Source organism: Anoplolepis gracilipes, chromosome 13, assembly GCF_047496725.1.
Source record: "Anoplolepis gracilipes chromosome 13, ASM4749672v1, whole genome shotgun sequence".
In the NCBI taxonomy this organism is placed as follows: Eukaryota; Metazoa; Arthropoda; class Insecta; order Hymenoptera; family Formicidae; genus Anoplolepis; species Anoplolepis gracilipes.
Genome location: NC_132982.1, coordinates 10,154,037 through 10,180,000, shown reverse-complemented (window position 1 = coordinate 10,180,000; position 25,964 = coordinate 10,154,037). Strand labels below are relative to the sequence as shown.

The 25,964-nt window shown below is 33.9% G+C and overlaps 1 protein-coding gene across 7 annotated transcripts in view; it reads right to left on the bottom strand.

The window, feature by feature from the left end:
* The window catches only part of Wake (ankyrin repeat and fibronectin type III domain containing protein wide awake), a 74,692-nt gene that overhangs the window by 541 nt on the left and 48,187 nt on the right, over window positions 1-25,964 (bottom strand). For 3 of the 7 annotated variants that reach the window (XM_072904740.1, XM_072904741.1, XM_072904743.1), the window contains 10 exons: window positions 10,555-10,689; window positions 10,311-10,389; window positions 8,157-8,260; window positions 6,305-6,565; window positions 5,845-6,147; window positions 5,281-5,720; window positions 4,778-5,157; window positions 4,017-4,623; window positions 3,093-3,899; window positions 1-2,049 (listed from right to left, as the gene is read on the bottom strand). The exon at window positions 1-2,049 is cut by the window's left edge and continues 541 nt beyond it. In XM_072904740.1, the coding sequence (XP_072760841.1) occupies window positions 1,714-2,049; window positions 3,093-3,899; window positions 4,017-4,623; window positions 4,778-5,157; window positions 5,281-5,720; window positions 5,845-6,147; window positions 6,305-6,565; window positions 8,157-8,260; window positions 10,311-10,389; window positions 10,555-10,689 (3,452 nt within the window). In that variant the 3' untranslated portion in view covers window positions 1-1,713. Of the gene's footprint in view, window positions 2,050-2,817; window positions 2,898-3,092; window positions 3,900-4,016; window positions 4,624-4,777; window positions 5,158-5,280; window positions 5,721-5,844; window positions 6,148-6,304; window positions 6,566-8,156; window positions 8,261-10,310; window positions 10,390-10,554; window positions 10,690-11,393; window positions 12,955-15,114; window positions 16,295-25,964 lie in introns of those variants that run through there. The other 4 variants (XR_012047909.1, XM_072904739.1, XM_072904737.1 and 1 more) reach the window with 4 other exon arrangements.

Sequence of the window (25,964 nt, the reverse complement as noted above, 5' to 3'; positions counted from 1 at the left end):
AAGAAAAGTTATAAAAGCTAAAATAAAGAATTCAAAAAATTTTTTGTTATCACTATAATAACATAGCGGTATTAATAATACTCTTTGTCTTATTATTATATACAACAGTCTATAAGCCTCTTCTCGTCTTAACTATACTAATAACTAACTATATAAAACTGGTTCTGATATATTACTCGCCGCTCTTTAGATTCGAAATACTTCCCAACTAAAATCTTATACTAATTTTCTTCTAAAACTCTCTTTTTTTTTCTCTGCTTTGTGTTTGTTTCAAACAAAATTTGTCGGCGTTCTCCCTCGGAAAATTGATCTTAGACTTTTCTAAAATATTTTTTCCCCTAAGCCATCTTAAGACGACGCTAGACTTTAGGAACTTTCATATTATTCTATCTTGAATATTCTGAAAAAAAAAATACATTGCGCCAGACTATGTCATGCATCGAGAACGCACTAGAAATGATTTTATTTCTTTCGTTAGAGCCTGGTAAGACTGGATCTAATTCGTAAGCAGAAAGTATCATATATATAATAACACTTTGTCATATATTAGAACCTAAAATATATATATTTTTTAGAGGCATTTCATATATAACTTTAATAGTATAAATATAAAACTTTCACTGACTTCAAAAAGTTAGTGTGTCCTTATCGAGTGATTCAAAGTATCCAAGTATTTTTCTATTGCATTTTTTTTTTCTTTACGCCAAAAGGCAAAAGAAGCTTTTATATTTCGTAAATTCGATAAATTTACTTGGATACAACGAACTTCGACATAAGGAACAATGAGATCTCTCAACCAGCTCACTCGCGTATACCCTCGACAATATGCATATATGGAATAAAACATTGAGATCGGTACAGAAAATATAACAACATGTCTCGAGTATTATTCATTCCTTTACAAACTAGCTAACATTTGAAGAATATTACAGATCGTGCTTGAAAGTTTACAAATTCCAAAATTGGAATGTATACACGTCGCCTAAAATAAGATAGATTTCTATAGTTCATCAATCAGAGAAATATTTATCATATTCGTGACGATTTCTCCAAATTGTTTATCTTGCTATATATCTCATGTTATACTTAATTATTTATATTTTTATATCCTCAACGCTTTAGTGAGTATTCGATAAAGCATAAATTTATTTTCAACAGCAAAACAGTACATTGGAAAATAATCGTGTGACAAAAGAAAATAATTTTTTCGACAAGAATATTATTTCGCCTTATAAAAAAAGCAATTTTTAAAAGCTTGTTAGATCTATCGCGGCTAACATTATTTGCTTAAATATTCTTTATAGCGCGAATAAAATAATTTTATAAATGTATGACTTTTTTTTTTTTTTTTTTTACATAAAATGACTCGGTTACATACATCAGAGTCATAAACTGGAAGAAAAATGAACGTTATGTGATTAAAATATTTTTTTTTTCTTTTAAATAGTTATTCACTTATTCATTGAAATATTTTTTTTTTCTCATTAGTAGTGCCGTTGAAGATGTACGACGTAAGTCGCTTTATGTGAAATATCCCGTTCGTAATTGTTATCGAGGAGGAGTTACACGCGTTTATGCACGCGTGTAAAATGCATCGAAATTTAATTAACAATAATAGGTAATAAATCATTACCTTTTTTTCTCTCTCTCTCTCTCTCTCTCTCTCGCTCTTTTTTTCTTTTTTCTTCTCACTTAGATAGCGCTTTATTTGTGTTATAAGTACGCGGTATGTTTACTACTGTGCTCGAGGGCAGCGAGAACGTCCTGTTTTTGTCTAACATATAGTCGTCCCTTCTTCCATGGATTTTGCAATTGAAGTGGTTTAAAATCGTCTCTTAAGCAACGCTCCCGTGCACCGATTACGGCAACTAAGCAGAAATTTGGTAGCTCGTCAATCGTATAGGTAGGCCCATTTTGACCTTTTAGAACCACCGCCATGTTCAACTGTTTAACAACAAGTTCCACAACTTCGCGTGCTGTAGTCCTTGGTGTTACGTGCAGTTTCAAACTGGTGCCAGCTGCTAAACCAGTCTCGTAGGCTGCGTAAACCTGTAATGCAATATTATAAGCTGCACTTTTTTCTGTATCCTTTTTTCTAATAATATACAAATTGACATGATGGAGAGAAAGATTTAATTAACAGATGCAACAGTTTCAAATAACAAGTAGATGTATCTGTAAATGCATTCGTAATTTAGATCATTTGAACGGTAAAATTATTCGACTAATAATCTTATGTAAAGAATATATCAATGTATAAGCTGTGTATAATATATAGTACAAAGCGTGTCTAGAAAAATTTCTACAAGTAGTAATAAGTGGAAAAAAAAAAAAAAAAAAAAAAAAACATACAAACGCTATGAAAAAAATATTTGAAATTTATTAAATATATATATATATATATATACACACACTATGTTTTTCATAAAATTGACACTTTCTTAAAAGTCATCAAGTTTTTTAATCTTATAGACACATCTTGTATTTAGACGCACATGAAAAAATACTATATAATATATATTCAAGCCGTAACAATAATTATGTATATATAATATGATATAATATGGAGAATAATGTAGTAATATATTCTTAATATATAACTGGTATTTTTATACGCAATATTTTTTTACGCGATGTAGGTATATACGTTATACTGTTACAACACACTACATACAGACATAATTTATATTCAAAGTATTGTAGCTATGAAAAAGTATAAAACAATCATAATAAATTCTTCATGCCGTATTAATTTTGACACATTAAGCGTAATATTTAAGCATAACCGAGCAGAGCAAGCGTTGAAATTTGCCTTACTCAATATATCTGCTACATCAGTTTGCACTAGAGGACCAAGCGAGCTGTTTTTAATTATAATCGGGTTAGACTTGTGTTCCCTAGGAAGGAAAAATATCATTTATAAATCGCATATCGCACGAATCTGTATAGAAAAATATTAATGTTGCTGAAAAAATTAAACGTTGCATCTATCGTTTACGCTAAATACGTTTATACGAATCTCTTCTCTACAGCACAAGGTATGAGAGAATTGAAAAAAAAAAAAAAAAAAAAGAAAACACAAAAAGACTTACTTGAAGAATGCCTGGCAGAGGTGCCGGCATCATTGTTGCCTCGTCCTTCTCTTCGTCTAGATTATCCTGCGGAACCGCCATCGCCGCGACGCTCGCAGTCGGCTTGGACGTTTTAACTTTGACCGGATGACTGGGTTTCAAGCATACGCTGGAATTGGTCGTAGAGTTTTCTTCGCTGCTCAACGAATGTAGACTATCGGAATTGGTGTTGCTGACAGACACACTAAGCAGGCTCGTGGTGTTTGTCATCGCCGTCGAGACGCTCAACATTGAGCCGCCGTAAATGATGGGTTTAATGCTCATTAGCGGACTAGTGCTGGCCGAGGCCGAAGTAGTTATGGTGGCGGAACGATTTCGCGGGCTATGTTTGTACTTGGTGAGGATCAAGGTGTCCTCGGATTTGGAGGGCGGTAACCGCGTATTTTGCAGCGGCATCAGATGATTGGTGCTGCTCGTGGTTAGATTGCTTAGATTACTGTTGCTGCTCATGGGCACGCATAACGATTTCTGCGGCTCCGACGTTGTCGACGCGTTCGAAGTGTTGCTACCCTTGCGTATGTATTGTCCGCTGGGCAGCTGCTGCTCGCTCTTGCTGAATTCCGTTGTAAGAAGATTCGAAGAAGAATTGGATAGATTCGGTCCTGGCCAGCTGCCTCGGCCGGGACTTGATTTAACGAGCTTGGGATCTCTAGGCGGTAATTGTAATAAACTCCGTTTTAGACTATTATTGTTGCTAGCTGCGTTGTTCTTGTTTCTATCTAAGCTAAGTAGATGCTTCATAGATATACCAACGGTTTGCGATGCAATCTGCGAAAAGATTATTAATATATAAACTACATACATTGATAAGAAGTTTTATGAGAGACATTACGTTAGAAAAGCATCTCGTAATTGTGGTAATAATTAAATAATTGTGGTAGTTACGTTTTGTTGAGAAGAGCCGCGATCTCTCGCAAAAGTTATAACGTCAATCAGCCACCTGGCACCTTTCCATACTGTGTTCATTTGCGACTGAAGGTCTTGCAGCCTCGCCAGTTTGTCCTTTGCGACGCTTAACTCTAAGGAGCTGAAGGCCTCTCTGTGATTATGCTGGGCCTGTGCCGTGTCCAGTTCCAAGATGCAACTGAGCCTCGAGTAACGATTGATGACGTCCTTTTGATACGTATTCAGATGCACCATCTCAAAGACTTGAATAGGCAACGATAGGAGATCGCCGCGTTGTAATAGGATCTCTCGCGTGCCAGGTACGCAGCAAGCGGTTTCGGCGGGCGGCACAGTAATGAGAAACGATACGTCATGCGTCAGATCGATCACTTCGGCATCGTAAAGTCGATGGACCAACGAATCCTCCGGATTGATCTCCATGTAATTAAATAATCGTCGTGCCGTCGCGGCACACAGATCGACGAATAACTTTTGTTGTTCCGTCCCTTGAGCCTCGTTCGTCACGTTCTCCTTCTCTTCGGACTCCTTTACGGAAGAGTCTGACATGCAGATGCGCGTTACTCTCTTCAGATAGTCCCACTCCTCCCTTCAAACGGAAAAACACGATAGATAATTCGTAATACGTAATACGTAATACGTAATACGTAATACGTAATACGTAATACGTAAAGCGATCGTGATACGCTTTTCGTTTCGATGAGAGTATACGGTACATGTATGTACACATGTATGATACTTACGCGGATACGTGTGGATTATCGCGAATCTTGCAGTGCGGCAACACATTCGGTGATTTGGCCGGGACCACCACTTGTATGAGATCCACGCTGCTCTGCATTTTCAGATAACCGAGATATAAACCTTTAGACAATTTGATACTGCTCACTTGATGATATGTTATTTGCTCTTGTATACTGGCCATCAAGATATCGGCGACGTTACTGTCTTCGTGGGTTATGACCTTCTTTATGACCTTACTAAGTGGTAACCATTTGCTATTTAGTACGGAAATCAGTTTTGCCGATTTTATATAATTCACCGTCGAAAATACCAAAGTGCCTTGAATATCTCTGATTGGTTTATGATACAACTGTCCGAGGTCTTGTATGCACAGTGCAGCCTACAACATACATCATCGAATATTATTTTCTACATTTTTATTAAATAATTATAATTGAATATCGACATGAAAAAAGACATGGAGAATGTCATTAATGTCATTAATATTGCGCGCGTAATGCACCTGCATCTGGGCAGCGGCCTGAAGCAACTTTATTCTAAAGTGATTCGCCGAACTGCTGTGAGTCTTTTCCATATCTTGTCGGAGGGATTTAACGTCGTCCCAGGTACAGGCGACTTTCATTAGCCAATGAAAATCGTTGTAGATGCAACTAGGATACGTCTCGTCGATTTCGATTACGGGTAAAAAGTCCTCGTTGGTAACGAGAACTTTGTCCTCGTGATAGAGTAGACAAGCGAGAAATATTCCTCGCCTGAGATTTTTCTGGAATTTACTCGTCGCCGTAAACAGTTGTTTTATCGTCGTTTTCTTTTTGTGATTTCGCCTCTGTACCGCCGGTGTCTCTTGCGTATACTCTGGTCGTCTTATATCGGTGAACAGCGTATTTAATTGTTCCAATCGTCCGGCGAACCTCGGTACTCTGCCATCTATGTCCCTCCAACCTTCAAGAGTCATCGTAAATATTTAGAAAGTTCAAAAAAAAAGTCTTTAAATCTATACGCTGTATATGTATTAATATATTATATATATATCACTGCGACAATAACATGGTTTAATAATACTCACTGCTAGGTGTAACATGCGCAGGTGTGGAATTTCGAAATCTGCTGTAGCCTTTCAAATTTCCAGCGGCAGCGCGAAAATAATATTTTTGACCTTGAGTTAGATCCTCGATACGACATTCTCTTTGCTTCATGTCCAGAACCTCCCTCTCGCCGCAAATGACGGAAAAATCATCGTGCAAACTCCATTGAACCTTAAACTTCGTACAAATCGGAGAATCGTGCGAGTCTGGTTCTTGAAATCTGATTGTTAGCGAAGTTGTTCCGGTAACATCGATCGCGACCAAAAATGGCATGTCAGGTGGTCCTAAAACATTCAAAATGACACATTCGTATTATATAATGTACATACAATATATATATTTGGACAACAAAAATATTTCCTACAAAAACCACTTGTCACTTACAAGATATGACATTTTGATATTTTTTGCGGATTTAAATTAAATTTTGATTAAACTCACGCGCTTGATCGAAGCCCAGTAACATTTTTCTAAGAGCTCTGGCTCTTCTTTCCCAAAGGGCAAGCTGCTTGTCTTCCGTACTGCCACTGCATCCCGTGAGGTTGTTATGTTGCGTGGAAAAACTGGCTCTGTGGATGCTAGGTGGTTCCAATAGAGTAGTCGCACTGCTGCCGGAAGTACCGCCACCGAGTTCTTGAACTCTGTGTTCCGCTTCCGACAGCAATGACGCCAAGTGACTTCCGAGAGATTCCGGAGACTTGACTGCGTTAATAAAACATTTGACATGTACAAAAAAGTCTTACGCTTTTATAATTAAACATGACAATCAAATTTCCGCATTTTTTTTAAATCAATGACTTATTAATATATATGTATCTGTTTTTAAAACAAGAGAAAGTCTCACGTCTACGCGCGGATCTAATTAAATATTTGAACGGAGTTTATCACGTTTTTATCAGCGATACTTAGTTATTATCACTGGCATATTGCTCATCCGCGCGCAATTATTACGGTAATTAAAGTATTTATCGTTACGTGTAATCGATCTTCTGCGATATTATCGCTGCGGTATCTTATATCCGATCTCATTGCAAGAGCGTACGATTTTGCAGCGATTAATTGAAAGTCTAGTTACGACTGTAATTACTTTCACAGCATAAAAGCAGATAGTGCAGAAATTAATGAAAAGGAAATTGCGTTGCTTAGAGTAATACACTTATCAAGTTCTTGTATTTCGCGCACATTAACCGTTGACCGAGTTGGATCTTATCTTGTCCCGATTTGCAAGAATTCGTCGCAGATTTGCAGATATTCGTCTGAAATTAGTTTAAAAGAAGTGTCCTTCTTTCTTTCATATTTCATTTCTGAAAAGGACTTAGTTTGCTAATGATGTGTCATTGCGCGCAAAACGCTAACGAGCGTAACGGAACAAATTAAGATTCACGGAACTTTTGCAACGATAAATGAAGATCGAGTTGCTTATTTAATAACATGAAATTTCTTATCTCATTCGGGATGGTATATAAGAATTTAATTTTTTCAATTTTTTTTTTTTTTTTTTTTTTTTTTTTTTTTCAATCGTTTTCTTTAAAAAGATGAAGCGGTAATAACTCAAGTGATACTTGTGACGCGGTAATCCATGATTTTTGAATATTTATTACTCTAATGAGAGCTGTTTGCTGATTTTTTCAGACATATATATATATATATATATATCGCACAAGTTTCATTTTAACGATTGTTGTAAAAACCGAATGAAAAAGCTTTGGTTAATTTGTCACGTGCGACTTTACTGTACGTGGCCTTTTTTTTACACGTGGAATGTCCGATAATTGCGTGTTTTTTTTTTTTTTTTTTTCGTATTATAGTCTGTGCAATGTTTGCATTTACAGTTCATACATCTGGCTTAGTGGAGCACATAAAGAAACATTATTTACATGCTATTACAGATTTTACAATTTTACATTCCTTTGTGATTAAAGAAATATATGCTGCGCTTCGATATATCGAAAAAGAGGAACGTTATTAAAAACGTAACGGAAAAAGTGTTTTTTTTTTTTTCTTTTTTTTTTTCTTTTTACACATCTTGTTCTTTATTTTTTATTCGTCGCAACGCAATAAAGCTCGTCGGCATTTTTATTAGAGACTACGGAATCGTAATTGGAATCTCCCGCGACCCGATGATTTCCTTGGTTTTTTTTTTTTCGCACGGTAAAGGCAAACTATTTCGCGGGAAAGCGGAAAAGCGATTTTTCGCGAAGCTTCGGATCAACGGGATTCATCACGAGCGTCGCTTGTAACGAAGTTCGCGCTATGCGGCGTGAAATTTGTAATTGGATTCGATTGTACTTACATTGATTTCCTTCCTGCGCACCAAACGCAACCAGCATTTTTGCCAACGGCCTGTTGTTGCTAAGTACAGCAACATCCAATGGTGACAAGCCGTCGCTGTTAACGCTGTAAATAATAAAATTGTATAATAACTATGCTATAGAGGAATCGTAAGATTTATTTTTAAATCTTTACTAAATATCACGGACAAATTGAACTGAAAAGATTTAGAAAACCTGAGATAATTAAAAAAATTTTTTGCAATTTTTTTGCATTTTTACCTTTTTTCTTAAGTAAAGCGCGTTTTTGTTTCATAATTCTACACGACATTACATACAACTATTAAATACATAACTCTACTTCAACTTTGCATAGTGTTTTATTCACGGAAAGTCCAATGAAAATAAAATTACAAGTAGTTGTATAATTTCTACTTTATACATATATCACGTTAAGGCGAGATTTCTGTAGAATAAAATAGCTTCATAAAACTTTAAGTAACATTTATGAGGTGTTAGGAGGTCGATAAAGAATAAAATACACGTGAAAGCATAAGCTCCCTCTTCCTGAATTATAAATCGGTGTCGTGACATCTCGCCCCTTTTTTTATCCTGCATATTTATTTGATAATTTGGCTCGCTATTTCATTCGTTTCATCCGAGCGGAAAATATTCGCTCGACTCGAGCAGAAAATCGTGAGATTGATGAGATTCATTCTAAAACATTTAATTACTTTTGACTACTTTGTTTCGAATCACTTGGTAATGTAAGTAAAGGAAAATATCGAATAAATGTGTTAACAATATATAAAATAGAAAAAAATGTCAATCGAGTTTTCAGTAATAAAATGCTTATTGTTTTCAACGAGAATTTACAGTATGTATGTAGTTGTATTACAGTATTACAGTATATTTTCAATTACCATGGATGTTTTAAACAACTTGTATAACTCTTTTGCTATCATTGATTATTTTAATTTTATAGGAATTTTCTTGTTAACTTTTCTCGTTGAATAATTTTAAATGAAGAACAGTTAAATGCATGATGTGGAAATGAATAAATTAAAATTAATTCTTTGATTTTATAATTTAGTGTAAACTGTTGCCGTGTTATAGTATTACGTGTTATATATAAAATAGAGGTATAAAAAAAACTACGCTATATATACTATATATAACATACAATATATATCTCAGGCGACAAATCGTCGACGATTGTTCGCCGGAAATAGAAATAAAGGACAATTTTCCGCAATTACTACGCGCGAGCAGTTATGAAAAACTTTTAAAAGCGTTAAAGCGCAACGAGAAACACGCGTCGCGAGTCAGTTTAAAGAAATTTCTGCTAATTTGCGACACATTTTTATTCACGAAAAATAACGCAGTGTAATTTAACGCGCTTCAGATTTGAAAATTTAATTAGCCTAATATAAAAGCTGCTGGTATTTTGCAGCTTTCAGAAATGACAGAAAAATAATTACGTACGCTTTTGTGAGGGATAATTAAAATAAAAGGAAAAAAGGTTTTGTTTTTTTATTTATCAAAGGATCACATAACGATCTTTTTTCTTCTTCCTTGAATTCCTTTTAGATTGAGAGACAAATTACTGAACATGCGCGATAATTATTTTTTGATATTTTTGATATCGTTGTCCACAATTTAAGATGACCTGGATCTTTCGAGATCAAGCAAGATTCACGTCGAATCGAATCAAAATGTTAGTTCTGTGCTAGTTGAACAATTTCCTAATGGCGCGATTGACCATTTCGTAGCGGTGCGCTTGGAAACTTTCAGCCTGTATATTCGATTAAAACTCCTCTGAAGAAACGTGCACCTCAAGTGAACGTCTTCTAGGTCGCGCGTGTGCTCTCGAGAGAGCAAACAGAATCGGCCGGGCCGAATCCTTTCTCTCACTGCCGTTAAATATTTTACGGTCTCTAACTTTTCAATGCCCGAGTATGAAAGATAAATATTTAATTATTTTCATACGGGACTTTAATAATTCATATTCATATTTATATAGATTATCCAATAATATAATTAACGATAAATATTTAATAAATAGATGCCGGATAAAATTGCGATTAGCTTTTTTTTCTTCAATTTTTAAGATAATTAATTATTTTGAATAAAAACCACCAATACTCTAACAGATTGTGAGATGTAAATAAACTTACCTATTTACATCTACATCGGTAGACTCCAAAATACTCCTCGCCTTATCCAAATGACCATGTTCCACAGCCGCAAATAGAGCTAAAAATAAGAGAGCCGTAAGAGTTTTAATTCTTTATTGTATGTACGTAAATTTGCATTATAGAGAATATGACCAAAGAGAGGTAGAACAAAGTTTGGTAAAAATAAAAAATAAAAATTGATAAAACAGAAAACAGAAAACAGAAAATAGAAAACACAAAATACCATGCAAGTGTATGTTGAGGGATTGGGCCGAAAGAGGATTGATATGTATCGACGACAGATTATTCAATTGTTGGGATTGTTGTTTCTTCTTGCCGAAACCTTCTAGGAACTCCATCCCTTGCAATGAATGTAACTCTGTGCGAATGCAAAAATAATATGGATTAAATAAATGGTAAACTAATTAAACAAAAAAATATTGTAAGCGCAGTTAAATAAATGAGTAAAAAAAATATAAGATGAGTAAAATTGAAGAGAAGCGAGAAAAAATAGAAAAAGAACTGTGAGAAAGATTTTCATACGTGTGATTTTTCAAATTTACTCTCTACCTTTTATGTGTGATTTTCATCAGAGAAGAGTTTTTAGCGTCAAGAATACTTTCCGTTAATGATTAACACAATTCTTTCAGTAGATATAAAATAAAAGACTCGTATTAAGTTAAAAAAAAAAAAATTTAAATAAAAATGCACAGTCTGTGCATTATTTTCTGTCTTGAAATATTATGCACGCAGAATTATTGCGATTGGTTTATACGTTTTTTTTACTCGAGCTACTTTCGCAACTAGAAATTTTCCCACATGTCAGTGATGTTCCTAATGCTTCTTTATCATCTGATTTCATGATGAACATACTTTCTTTTTACAAACTACTTTCCAGTTGTTAAAATATAAAATATGTTAGTAAAAGCGTTGTTTTCAATCAATCTAGATTGTTTTTTTCTCGCAATGTTGGTTCCTTAAAAAATGTAGCTAAATCGATAATTCTATGAGCCGCGGAAATTCGAGTCGCTAATTGGCGCGCCAGTGATTAATTAGAAGACTTATATTATTGATCAATCATACTTGATCCCGATGATGTCGACACGAGAACTCGCTCCCGACCGACCCGCTCGTAATCCTTCGTTTCTTTCGCATCCCTTTTTCCATCGGTCGCCATTTTACTTCGAAAGCTATTACCACGCCTATTCGTCCAAAAGTTGGTAAAGTTATCGACCGTCCTAATTTTGCAAGATTTCGAGGGACAGGTCTTGACATTGTCAAGGAATTTCTGATCCTGTAGGCAGTGTGACGTGTTTTTTCTTGCCGTCTCGTGTAGTTTACAGTAAAATTTCATCCTCGAGCGATCAAATCCGCTAAAGGATTCAGCAATTCTTCGTGAAGAATGGCAGTTGCCATTTATCACGTTTTCTTGCGAGTCTTTGCTTCTCTCTTGGCAAAAATATCTTAAAGGATCTGTCTCGCATCTGGAACGAAATGCATTCTGTGACTCTTCAAGACACTTTTCATCGTCGTATCTATCTGGCTGGTAATTAATTTTATGATAGAATGGTCGATTAATCGCAGCTTTGTGAGAATCGACGACGACGGTCAAGATGTCACGCTCGCAGGATACGGAGCGCTCACTTTTGCAGTCCTGCTGTTGCTTCTCCTCTTTTTCCTCCTCTTTTTCCTCCTCTTTTTCCTCCTCTTTTTCCTCCTCTTCTTCGTAGAGAAAACTCGAGACGGAAGAGTCTAGGGAAGAGTCCAATACAAAGGTAGGATTTTCATAGAATACATTTTTACTCGGTTGACATATGTCCGTCTCACAAGACACATGTTTTTCCCTACAGTTTTTCCCTCGTGTATCTTCCTGAGAGCTTTCTACGCTGCGTTTCCTGCGAAAAATGCGAATAACCTTTGGTGATTTTACGCCATCGTTTTTTGCCGACACTTTTTCAACGTCCTTGCGACCCATTATCTTATCGGTCAAGGTGAGTTTGCTCTTCAGATCTTTGGTGATGTCTTGCGAAGCGGTGTCGTTCGACGGCACTGAAATTTTTCCAACATTCGAGAATGTCTCGTCACCGGCTTTCTCCCCCATACAGGGACTCGCATCCTTTTTCTGTAGATTTAAAGATTTTTCAGGGTCCCGAGATTCATCAATGACGTAGAGATTGCGTTCCTTCTTGAAATCTTTCGAGATGGATGACAAGTCGAAACCGGCGGTCAATCGCGCGTTGGCGTGATTGCGTATCTTCGACATCAGTTTCACGGATGCTCGAAAGGATCTCGACCTCTTCAAGGTCGATATCCGATCGTTCGAGGAACGTCTCGACAGTAATTCCATCTTCGGGCTGGATAAGGAGGATTTGCGAAATTTCATTTGGAGATCGGTCGTGGTGATTTCGTTTGAAATATATGATTTTTTTCACATCCTGTCGACTATCTCTCGGTATTCTTCAATATTTTCAATGCAGCAAGATTTGTATTTTTTGGCGTATTCCTTGTTTCATAAACTATATCGATAGTAATATATTATTATTGTCGGCGATAAGGCACGTTGCACTGCTTCTCTTTGGTAAGTAAAAGCTTTAAAGTTTGCGGTTCTTCTTGCGGTAGATCCTTAAAGCAATTCTTTGGTTGGCTGGAAAAGATCAATACGGTCATTCGCTCGTTTTTCGTTCGATTTTTTTCATACTTATGTAACTGACAGTGGCATATATTTTTCTTTCTTTCCAACTGCATGACGAGAGAATCGTGTATGTACGTTACAATAGGCAGTCAAAAGGGGCAGTTTAGGCATGTTTTTTTTTTAAATGTTCATTTTCTCAATGCGATTTAGTTTACGAATTAATCGAATGATTTTTCGAGTTTTTGTTCTGGCTGGGAAATTATCTCATCGGCTTGTCTGTTTGATAACGAGTAAATATTTGGACATAAAATGTAAGGAAAACGATAGAACGATTAGCAGCGAATAAGAAGATATCAACACAAATGATGCGATGCAAAACGACACATAAGTACGACCGTCTTCGAAACCATTTTATTGTTTACTTAGGAGATGCACTCACTCGGATGATTCCGTCGCGCGACAATTGGCCATTATATGAAGAAGTGGACCGAACAGTCTCTTCCTCCTCGGAGTGGCCGACAATTTACCAGCCCAATCAAATTTATTGCCGTCGTCCGTTAGTCGTTAAGATCTTGATGATAGTAAAGTACTTCAAGATCAATGACAAGATCGCTCGTACTATACCTTCCTAGCATCGATCAACCACGAATAAAGCATCCCGTCATCAATTTTATATTTGAACAAAAAGTAGAATATCGATGTGTTTAGTACTGACAGTTGTATCGCAAAAAAAAAAAAAAAAAAAAATGCTCGAATCTATTTACGACGAAGATTCGAATAAAGGAATCGTTGCATCTCGTCGATAAAGATAATATAGTAATTTAAACATTTTACTCTTTTACTCAAACTTTTTCGAAAAAGTTTACATTTTGCGTTGTATCGAACCTTGCTGGTTTTGAAAATTTATCGGCGTAATATTCAAATTAATGATGGATTAAAATATTCTTTTATGCTAGTCTATCTCTCGCGAAAGCGTGGACGTTCAAGCGTGCTCGAACCAACCGATAGGAAGGGGCAAAAGTGGTCGCTTGCAATACAGATTGGAGCTCATTAGATCTTAACAAGGGAATTACTGTCGACAGGATGATAATAGGGTAATTATAGTTCCGAGCTAAGTGAATTGTTAAAGTTTCGATCCGATATAGGAGCGCGTTTTTCGATTCTCCGAGAATTAATTTCAAATCCGATTCGAGTACATACGAGAGCAACTTGATAAAAAAAAAAAAAAAAAAAAAAAAAAAAAAACGTAAGATGAAAAAGGAAAGAAGAATGTCCGCAACGAGAGAGGATATTTTCTCTTTAATTGCATTAATCATTTTCGCAAATACCCTTCTGCTTTCTTGGTTTTTATACAATTTCACTCGTTCTTTCCAATACTTTTGCATAAATCGCATGATTTTTATCATCACGATGAATCGATCTCTTTATTCAAGACACATCAATCCTGGGTTTCCTCTAAAAACGTAACGATTCGTGACCAACTATTAATGCATTTTCCTACATCACAAACACTGTTTTAACTCCTTTGGAGCTTTGTCCTCGTTATCGGCTTCCGTTTTGATAAACGACAACTTTTTTCCTTTTTAACGAAGAGTCACGATTTAATGTGGCATCTTTATTTTAGAAAACATGTTGTCGATTTTGAAAAAATTGAATTATTATTTTTACTTTTTAACTATCTCATTTTTTGCTAGTAAAATTTATCGTTAGTAAAATTGAATCTAGTGAAACCTTAAAAGATACACATTTTTTGACAAAGCAACAACTGTCAGCTTGTAACGCTTATACAAGAAAGAGCCTCTATAAACATGACGTAGAAAAGTCGGGCATGTATTTTAGTTGACGTCGCAATCTCGGATGATAACCATCAGTTGCTGTCGTTGTGAGATCTGCGATCGCAAATTCACATATTGACAAACGTATTGACAAACGTATTGACAAACGTATCGCTTATGATTATGCAATGCTCTCGTGCAGTTGCCATGTGAGTTGCCAACCTCGCAAGGACACACGTATATATATCCATTCACCGTTCACTATTTGCCATCCGAATACCATCGACGACAAGCCGATCGAGCTAAAGTTTCGCCAGACTCTCTCTCTCTCTCTCTCTCTCTCTCTCTCTCTCTCTCTCTCTCTCGTCATGCCTTTTGAAAAGAAAAATTCTCGTGCATCGAGACTACCTGACTATCACAGAGCAAATTCCATTCAGCTGGACCGTTTCTTTGCACGACGTCGTGGATCACATTTTCACACGTGGACACGAGGATAGAGTCGTTTCTTAAACGCCGTTGGTCCTGTTAAATTTCCTGGAATCTTCATCCAATTGTCTCTCTCTCTCTTTGCGATACATCATTGCCGGATAAATATCCATAACTAAAATATGACAGAATCGATGCTCGATGCTTTTCTTCAAATTCCTCTTGTTTTTATTGCCATTTATCGATCATTCTTCACGACTTTAAATTTCTTGCTATTAATTCACGACACGGCATTTCTTTTTATTATTATCGTTATCGTGAAATTAATTCGAGAAATTTATTCGAATGAGAATTGCTGTTGATTTTTTCCTCTCCATATATACGCGCGCGATCAAATTGGAGTTAAACGTCCGACACGTGACGAAACGTCGTGCGCAGGGTTGGGATCGATTTTTGGAGATTTACCAACGGATGGGCAGCTTTGAAACGCGTCCAAGTCGCTCATGTGCGCGCGCACTTTTTTCACCGTTGCTGCTCTACACGCCGCCTTTGCCTGGACTTGAGTTGCAGACTAAAGTCGAATGGGGCGTCGAAAAGATGAAATTTTCTCAGCGTCACGGCTGCGGTACACATCCTTACACCGCTCGAACCATCTTCTTTCTCACCTGCACTTTCGATGTAAATTTTAATTATCCAAACGTGTCGAACGATCAAATCTCACAATCACTCGCAATCCACAGTCTCGCATCTCCCGTGAGTTGTGAGCGCCACCGATGTGGCATTACTGGCGGGTACCCTACACATACCAACGCGACCCCCCGATCCGTTCCATGGCGGGCAAACAGCTGCCCCCATGTCTGGTCCCCTCCATCAACCGGTCGCCACGTTGCGTAGCTCCGGAGAGAGAAGGAGAGAAAGAGATTGCTCAGTCTTTTGGCACTGATGACTGCCTTGCACGAGCCACTTTGTCTTTGCCTTTCCAATTAGGCTAGGATAATCTATATTATGGATATTACAGGATATTATGCAGAAAGTAAATTATTCATCTTATCATCGTCGGTAAGAAAAGACATTTTTATAGTTTCTCATATAATTTAATCACTTATAATTTAATAGATTCATTTTACAGAATGAATTAGTGTATATATGTATACAATTTTCGTTATTTTTTTTTTCTTTTTTTTTTTCTTTTTTTTTTTTACTTTATGATCTCAGACTGTTTTATTCGATGTAGAATTCGATTGAGAATATTAAAATAGCTGTGTGTTACATATTCATTATGTAGTGCTCGAGGCTAACGAGGAGTTTGGCAATGTGCACAGTTGCATGAGATAACTCTTCCGTTCTAATTTCATTCGTGGTATTACCTCAATGTTTGCTCAGTTTGACGTCAACGCTTAATTAGAGCGATGAATTTATGTCTAATAACATCTAATACGCACTAAACTTTACTGATATATTCTTTTGATACTTTCGTATCAAAGGAATATATTAATAAAATGTGCCGAAAAGAGAAAGAAAGATTATTATCAGATTATTTTCAAAATATATTTCATTTATTCTTATCCCATCCGGGCAATAATCAAATCTTGTAAACATTTCACGCAAGGTTCGCAATAATTATACGTATCTTTCTCGATATCAAATGAAATATACATTGGTATGAAATTTATTAATTATCAACGAAATATAATAATTATCATCAAGTTAATGCCTGCATGTGCGCAAATATCATTGAATAATTTAATGCTATTTGATGCGTATTAGTATTTATCCACGCTGGAGAGAGAAAGAGAGAGAGAGAGAGAGAAAGAGAAATTTCGAGATTGTTAGAGCGAATTTAATGTTCTCTGAATTCTCATCACGTTTGACGAATGCACATCCTTTTCCTCTTGCATGATTTTGATTATGTAATTAAACAGCCGGCTAGATAACGTCTTTACATCAATCGCGAGGATCTCGATACAATTATGGACTAAATGTGCCGCATTAAACAACAAAAAAAATTTAACACAACAAAATTTTAAAATGTAACAGAAATGTTAACGATAAAAATTTTTCAGACACGTCTTTTGTTGTTACATATTAAATGAAATATATCCGCGATCTCATTAAAGTTCTCTCTTTCGATCTCATTAAATTTCTCGACTCTTTTTTTTTTTTTTTTTTTTTTTCCCTCTTTTATAAGATTTTTTTCTCTTTTTTTTCTCTCTTTTTTTTGTTATTACGTTTAACGAACTGTATTGCATTTATTAATCGTATATGGTATATGGAAAAGAGATCTGATTATATTTGCATTTTCATGCGTGACCGCGGTCTGGTATGCCGCACCTGCTCTTTCAACAAGGATAATTATAATATGTAAAAAAGCACTTTATCAGATATTACTTTTGATCATCTCGGTAAAAGAAAGATTATATCGTTTATTACATAACATTTTGATGCCATCGGAAATCCAATCTTCCGGAGCAGATTTCAGTACAATACATATCTGTTCAAGAAACACAGAATATAAACTACAAATGTGTTGAACATTTCTTTGAATAGTTGGCTTGCTTTTCAACTTCAAAAAGGCCACCTATTCCAAAACTTTTTGACATTATTCAAATTTATATTTATTTAACACGTAAATATAAATTTTTTAAACATTTGTAATAAATGTACATTATTGAAACATTTATAATTAATTTCTTAAAAATAAACTTTGCGAATTGTTGTACGCTTTTAGTTTGTTAATAATGTGCAATGGATTGTTGCAAAAAGAAAAAGAAAGAAAAACGTAAACTAACGAAAAGTTGATTAGCAATTGTGAGGTGAAACTTTCTTAGGAAGTTTAACTACTATACTGTGAGAATTGAATTTCTACTCTACTACACGATAACAATGGACAGAGTTTTGTTCGCATGAAACGGTCGTAACGAGATAAGACACGAAACATTTTTATTCTATTTAGAGGATGCATTCACTTCTATTAATCTAGCCCTGCATCACGAAAAACCAGATTTATGATGTGATTAAGTACTATTTATTGCTAATTTGTTTCTCTAATCTCAAATTTATTGCTTCAATTAACAAACAGCTGATATTAGAAGTAGAATTACTACCTTAACATTAGTCTTACTTTCAAAAAATATTTAAACTAAGAATAAATTACGTTAATAATTAATTGAATTGAGTGCTGTATTTTCATTATCTTGAAATTAAGGTAATAAAATAATGCAAAACTTAAAAAAAATGATGATGACGTATAGTAACACAGAATTGTAGAACACACAATATTAATCTGTAAAATAATATTTTTACATTGTATAAAGCAATGTTTATAATCATTACTATTTCAAAAAACAAAAATATTGCACATAATTACATTTTTATTCGTTTTAAACAAATAATGTACAAAAATGGCATATTTTTTTAAAAAATTTGATATAAATTCATGTATAAAACATGATAAAGAAATAGAAATTTATAATTTTTATATACTTAATTTAAAAAATTATAAACTTTACAAACAGTGCTGAAATATTTTGTCTTTTTACATATATTTTATCTATATAAAATTATGACGTATAATTATTTTATTAAAATCTCAAATATTTTTCAAAGTAAAAATATTTTATATACATAATATACCTAATATATACAATTATGTAAAATAAATCCACTCTATTTCGACGATAAACCAATTAATTTTAAAATAATAAACAATAAATTAACATATAGGAATATCAATTTATAGTTTTACTCTCGTTTCATATACATGTCTCTTCAGACATTTCCTGTTTGTGGTTTGTTATTTCTTCGTGGCATTCATACGATATTCACTTGTGAAAATACTCCAATTACTATAATGCAATGATTGCGCAGCATTTTATTGTACGTAACACCTTTGATATTAATCAGTTACGACAAACGTAATTGATCTTTATTTCATTACAATAAGAGAATGCGAAACGGTTATATACACCTACACTTTTGGAAAATCGGGCAATCAAGTTTATATAGGCTATCTGTGTTGTTGACGAACGCCTATATGCACTTTATGAATGTTTTTGGCAATTTTACTATCTCTAATTAAAACACAAATGAATATAAATATATACGAGTTACAATTAAAGATTGATTTGCAAAACGTTATATATAAAAATATGTCATTTTATCAATTCGATATAAATTTTGATGAAATAAATTACATATAAAATAGGCGTTTCAACGAATCACCAATGTACATACAAAATACGCCGAATTTATGCACAGACATATATAGTTGATAAAATATTAAAATATCGAGTTAATAACAGTTGTAGTTGTAGATTAAACGTGTCGGAATAACATCGGAATCGCATCATTCCATTTATTAATGACTAATTGTGAGCGATGTTTTGTTAATGATTGACAAATTCGAAAATCGACATCGCAATTTTATTCCGATTTATACAAAACGCATACTGGCTAGTTGAAATGCCGTAATTACGAAACATAATTAATTACGCAAAAATCGATCATTCAATCATGAATTGTAATAATTACAGTTTTCATTTCAGAGATAATACGACACGAATTTTTGCCACATACCAGCGCGTTATTGTTGACATACGACCTTGTTGTCATCCTCGCGGCGAGACTCGAGCCAGTTTTGTTGTCATTCGCGCAACGAAAAACGAAAGTCGAGTAAGCCGAGTGTTATCATTCGCGCGGTGACTCTCGAGTGAATAAGAAGTGCTAGAAGAAGTAAGGCGAGAAGAGCTGCTCCGTCTATCTTCTTATTACCTCTAAATACCTCGAAATATTACAGGTATTAACAATGAGAGAAATCAAATGCGATCTTTAATACGATTGTTGCAACTAACGATCAATTCGCCTAGTTAATTAATTAATATCTCGCCGTCATCGTGTATCAATTAATCATTAATACGCGTAGTATCTCTCACAATGCTGCACAAAGTCAAGACGATTAAGGTAGAATTGATCGATATTTTTTTCGCAAACAAAATAGATTAATTTGAATTTTATCGCGATATTTAACTGTCAAACCTATCGTTATCGACTTCTTTCTGTAATATTCATCAATTGCGTATTTTTTGAATTCGACGTTTTGTACACATGTTATGCATATCGGTGATTTATAAATGCATACCCTTGACATTGATATGATTTATTCGCTCGAAATCTAAACCGCGAGAATAAGCAAAGCGCGGCATCTATTAAATATTGCATTTCGCAATTCATTTTTATTTACATCCGTCTTTAATTGTAATTCGTACATTTATTCATTCGTAATAATTAGAGACAATCAAATTACGTGTATTAAAATATCCGCCGAGCGGATTAGAATTTTATGTAACCGTAATTTTCTTTTATCTCTCTATATATTAAAATGCATATTGTTTGCGATTAATCGAGAGTGCTGTATAAAATGCTGTAATTCTAGTGATTGCGTGCCGATAATTAATCATAATTAATCGTGTTTTCGTAAATGCTAAATAAAATATCATAATTAATCGTGTTTTCACAAATACTAAATAAAAGAGCAAATAATAAATACGAAAGAAAGGAAAGACTCGCGGAAGGAGACAATAAATGACGACGGAGTATCAAGTGAACAAATTATAATTTTGTTAATTTATTATTTATAAAATTAATTGCTCGTTTATCTCTGCAATAGCTCGTTTATCTCCGCGGTAACTCAGTCTAAAATATTATATTGCCGTATAATATTCATACATAAAATATTCCAAGTCTTACTTTTGAGATACCTAAAATATTATTATAATTAACATTTTTATGTAGTTACATAAATTATTTCAGCCTTTTGTATATGTATATAATACACACATTAGAAATTATGTTATTCTTTTTATATATATATTTATTTAAAGGAACGAATAACAATTTAATTATGCGCAATAATTTTTTTTAAACATTAATGCTTTGAACATTGCTTTTTATACATTTAACTTGAATATACTTGTATTTTACAGATCACCGTCTTATGTTCTACAACCCTGCCGTTGTGCATCGTATTGGTAAGTGTTGAATTATTTTGTTTTAATTAATAATATAAATAATAATTATTTTATCTCAAGCTGGATTTGCGAATATTATATTCGAAATATTAGTACGTTTGGATCTTGCAATGGCGTAAAAGTTTAATTTTTTGCATTACTTCTTTTTATAAATTTTTGAAAAGATGTATATAGAATACCCGAAAATTGACGAAACAAAATATTATATGGTAAAAAAGTTTTCAAAAATTAAATGATAAAAGTATTTGAAATTTTCTATTTCAAACAATATTTTTCGAGATGAGGATTTATAGAGTGAATTAATCACTAATTATTTTCACACAGATTACTAATATTGTGCAAAACTGTCGTTAATCATTTTGAATAGTAATTGCGCACTACTTATATATGTATATATATATATATATATATATATATATATATATATATATATATATATATATATATGAGATGATAAATTCGAAATTAGCATAGTAAATTGGCATTTAATTACATGCATTACATGCATTTGATCTCTCGTGATGATAGTGCCAGATTAACAGAGGTGATACATCCACACAGAAAATTCAGATATCACGATTTTCATAATTCTTATTTCACACATAGATAATAAAGAATGAACTCATAAATTCACCGAAAATAAAGTAATTTATATTTATTAACGTATTAAGAAATTTCTTTCTCATTTTACGGTTGTTGCATAAAGAACGGTACAACGTAGCTGCTGCAGTTTTAATTCTGCACCTACGCATATTTTTGCTGTCATTGAGAACATTCTCGAGAAATGAAATTTGAAGTTAAATTCGTGAAATCTTCCCCGCGAGGGCGTACTAATGAAAAATTCATTGATTCGTAAAACACATAACGACACAGTTGATTGCACTGCTACGGACGCAATTCGCAGTGTTTAGTTTAATACGTTTTTACAATCTCGTTTTGCAGTTATTGCCCAATTATTTAAATATCCAAAACATACGTGCAGCTAAATTAACAATAAATTGAATACGTTATATATATATATATATATATATATATATATATATATATATATATATATATGTATATTAAACAAAAAATAAATAGAAAATCTTATTAACATAAATGTAGCTTGTTACATAAATTTGTATTTGCATTTTACTTAAATGTAAATACATAGTGTGTGCAAACAAATATATTACATATTTTTCACATAATTATACAATATGCATATGCATACGATCGATTATTGCGCGATGTGCACGAGATTCGTTTGTTGAAAAAAATAAACACAATATATGTGTAGGTATCATATATCGATTTTGCATTTTATACATTATGGAATAAATTTACATGATCGTATAATTAATAAAGTGCTTTTTAAGATGATTATTTGATCGGATTAATTAATTTCAATTAGATTTTCAAGATTTAATAAATTATTTTCACACACATATACGAGTATATAAAAGATTTTTTTATTATTATAGCGAGTCTAAAGATAAAACGACGCGTCTATAATTTAAGAGAAATATCACGATTATACAATATAACTCGAAGAGAACACTTGTCCAACGTCTCGGGGACCGCTCATCAATGCATATAATCGATCGGAATGGAATACATTGTCTGCCAGTAATGAGACATAACTGTGTACGTGTTACATAGGTATCCGTACAATATTAGATGTAAAATATAACGGCGTGGTATACCAAGTAAATATAATATATAGTTGTAGGATAATATATGCGGTGATGCAGAACGGATGCACTCTCCGCGGAATCCATTTCCAACTGACGTTGAGATATATGTGTGTATGGCAGTGTCAGGAAATTGGAAGTACGCGAGGACGCGCGCGCGGGTTCTGTGCACGGGTGCATTAAAAAGTCATACATATTTGCGTCCGATGAGAAAACGAGAAAGCAGCCGAGAGATGCGCAGAGATGCGCAGAGATGCGAATTTATGCAGAGAGGTTGATTTTACTCTCCGATAATCCGGCTAGAGATGAAATATTATGAAACCCGGTGCATAATTCTCAGAAGTAAGAAATGTAGTTTCAATAGTGGACGTTAGATGCGTAATAAGCTGTAGAGAGATAAAGTAATTCATTTAGCGTTGCGATAAAATCCGTTTAAAGCAATGGCTGAACCAATTTCCCCTATTTACGTTGCCGATGATTTGGAGAATTGATGGAGAGAGAGAGAGAGAGAGAGAGAGAGAGAGAGAGAGAGAGAGAGCATGTTAATTATTTGCCATAATCGAAAGCCACCGCGATATAGCAGGATATACTGTAACCTGAACAGCTTTGGATTCAACTAAGTAATTGTAAGTTTGGTTCATTAAGACATTTTTTTGCTTGAATATTACGTACGCGTATCGAATTGTATCGGAAAAGGAATAATAAAACTCATATCGTTTCATTTGGTAAATTTGTTACTCGGAAGCTTGCAAATTCAAGAGTGATTATTGATGAGCGTTTTATTCCCGAGGAGTTTTATAACGCGTATTGACGATGAATTGTATTTAAATAGATTAAAAACTTGACGCGTGTACCGAGAGACGTGAATGACCTAAGACCGAGTAATTAAATAATTAATGAATTCCTTAGAGGCACGACGACGTCATCGACATTCTTTGTCACTCTAATGGACTTTGAAACCCAAGACACTCCACACTCGCAAGTTTCAGATTCTCGAGGGAGTTTTCAGACTAGATATGTAAATTTCTCGCAATCGTTCCTTACGATCCTCAGAAACGGGTCGTTATTTTTACACGAATAAAAAATAACAATGTGTTTTTTTTCTCAAGAGACACCGGAAGATTCAACAAATAAAAAGATCGAAAAAAAGAGCTCAGCGATCTTGACATGATCTCAATTATGTTTGACACAAGTCTTACGAAATCTCTATCTAGTATACCGTGAAATTACGTAACACGTTGAATTTGCTCCTTGAAACTGGATATTCTTGCGTAGAAATGTTCTTTCATAGTCATTTAATGGAAAAAAAAAAAAAAAAAAAAAAAAAAAAAAAAGATCATTTTTACGGTGCAGTGTATTATAAGTTTGATAATATACTGCACCGCAAACATTTTTCTCGATTGCATTGTAAAAATTTTTAAGCAGAAACACAATTATGCGCATCACAGTGGCGCGCATCATCCAAAGCAGAAGATAATTTGTATGCAACAGTAGTAGGGATGCAATTAACATCGTAACTACGCGAGGTAACGATATATAATCATAAATTGCATTCTCCGCAAGAATATTGCGTTTATAACTACAGCATGAAACGTATATTGTCTGACAAATACACGCAAGCTATTTTCTCTGAGAAAAAATTTCTATTATTTTATCGTATTTATGTTCAATAGCACATACATTGCAACTCGCAAAGTTTACTTTATTTCACATAATATAACAAACAAATTGTAAGAAAATTATTTCAATTTGTCCAATTTACATTTGTATTAATTAAGTAACAAGATTTCAGTTTAAAGTTACGATAATTTCTGGAAAAAAAAAGCATCATCGCGTTAGGATTATTTTTAGTGCCACTTGACAATGTGAAACAAGATATCTAATAATTTTGAATGAAATGCAGAAATTATTTTTTTTTTTTTTTTATATTATATAGATTACTCGCGTATTTAAATTTCTCATATCGTATATTTTTATTGCATCGTATCAAACAGAAAATCTGATATTTTATCACATCGGCGTTGGCCACGATATGCAAAATATATATAGTCTTTATATATGATTTCTTTATAATATAAATGCTAATAATGCGCATATAAGAAATATATTCGTTGAATGCATAAATATGAGAGAATGAATTTATTTTGGAATAATATCATATTTCGTGTCTTGTTCGGTGAAGTAGTTTTAAAAAATTTTCATTTCATTTGATCTTCTACTTTTCAATCTTGTCAAAAATTTTGTTTAATAGAATTTTTTTTTTTTTTTTTTAATGGAAAGATATGAGATGCGTCTCATAAAAGTTTCAACTGCATGTTTAATCAACGAGATTTTTCAGATTCTCTGAATATGAAAAATATATGCATTGGACACATTTGGAAAAATTTGAAAAAATCTTTTGGAATTTATGAAATCTTTCAAATAATACTTTGCAGATATATTCGGCAACACGTGTTTATACAACATTTCTTCACAGTACTTGTGATTGCGATTTCGTGTACTACATTCTTGTAATGTAACCCAACTAAAACAAACCCGATAACAGACAGAGGACAAATTTTGAAGAGAGAATAACAATATATCTTTGTTTGAACAAGAAACATTATAGTAATATACGGTCGAAATAATAAAATTATTTCACGTGTCACAAATATATTTACGAATCTAAATGTTGTCTCTTGGGGAATTTATGCGATAAGTTAGAGCAATCTTTTTAACGAAAAGATGCTCTTTTCTGGAATAGAATTCGTCCTATGAAACCAAAGTGGACGATGCTCTCTCTCTCTCTCTCTCTCTCTCTCTCTCTCTTTCTCCTCCCTGGAGGAATATACGGAGTAAAGGAAGGCAAGAAACCATTCGAAGGAAGATTTCTTGAGCAAAGAGAATAAAAGAGTAGAATAGAGGAGAGAAGAGACGAAAGGATAATGCATTTTCTTCCTCGAGATTTGTGTCGCCAATGATTCTTATGCTGCCATCGTTGGGACCGCATTATAGAGTCGTTGCCGCAGACTGTACGAGTCAATCGTTTATCATTTTCATTGCAAAATATGCAGGCGTCTCATTTAAAATTCCATAGAAAACGACCGTAGGTGGCGTAAATCTCGTCTTGAAAAACTTAT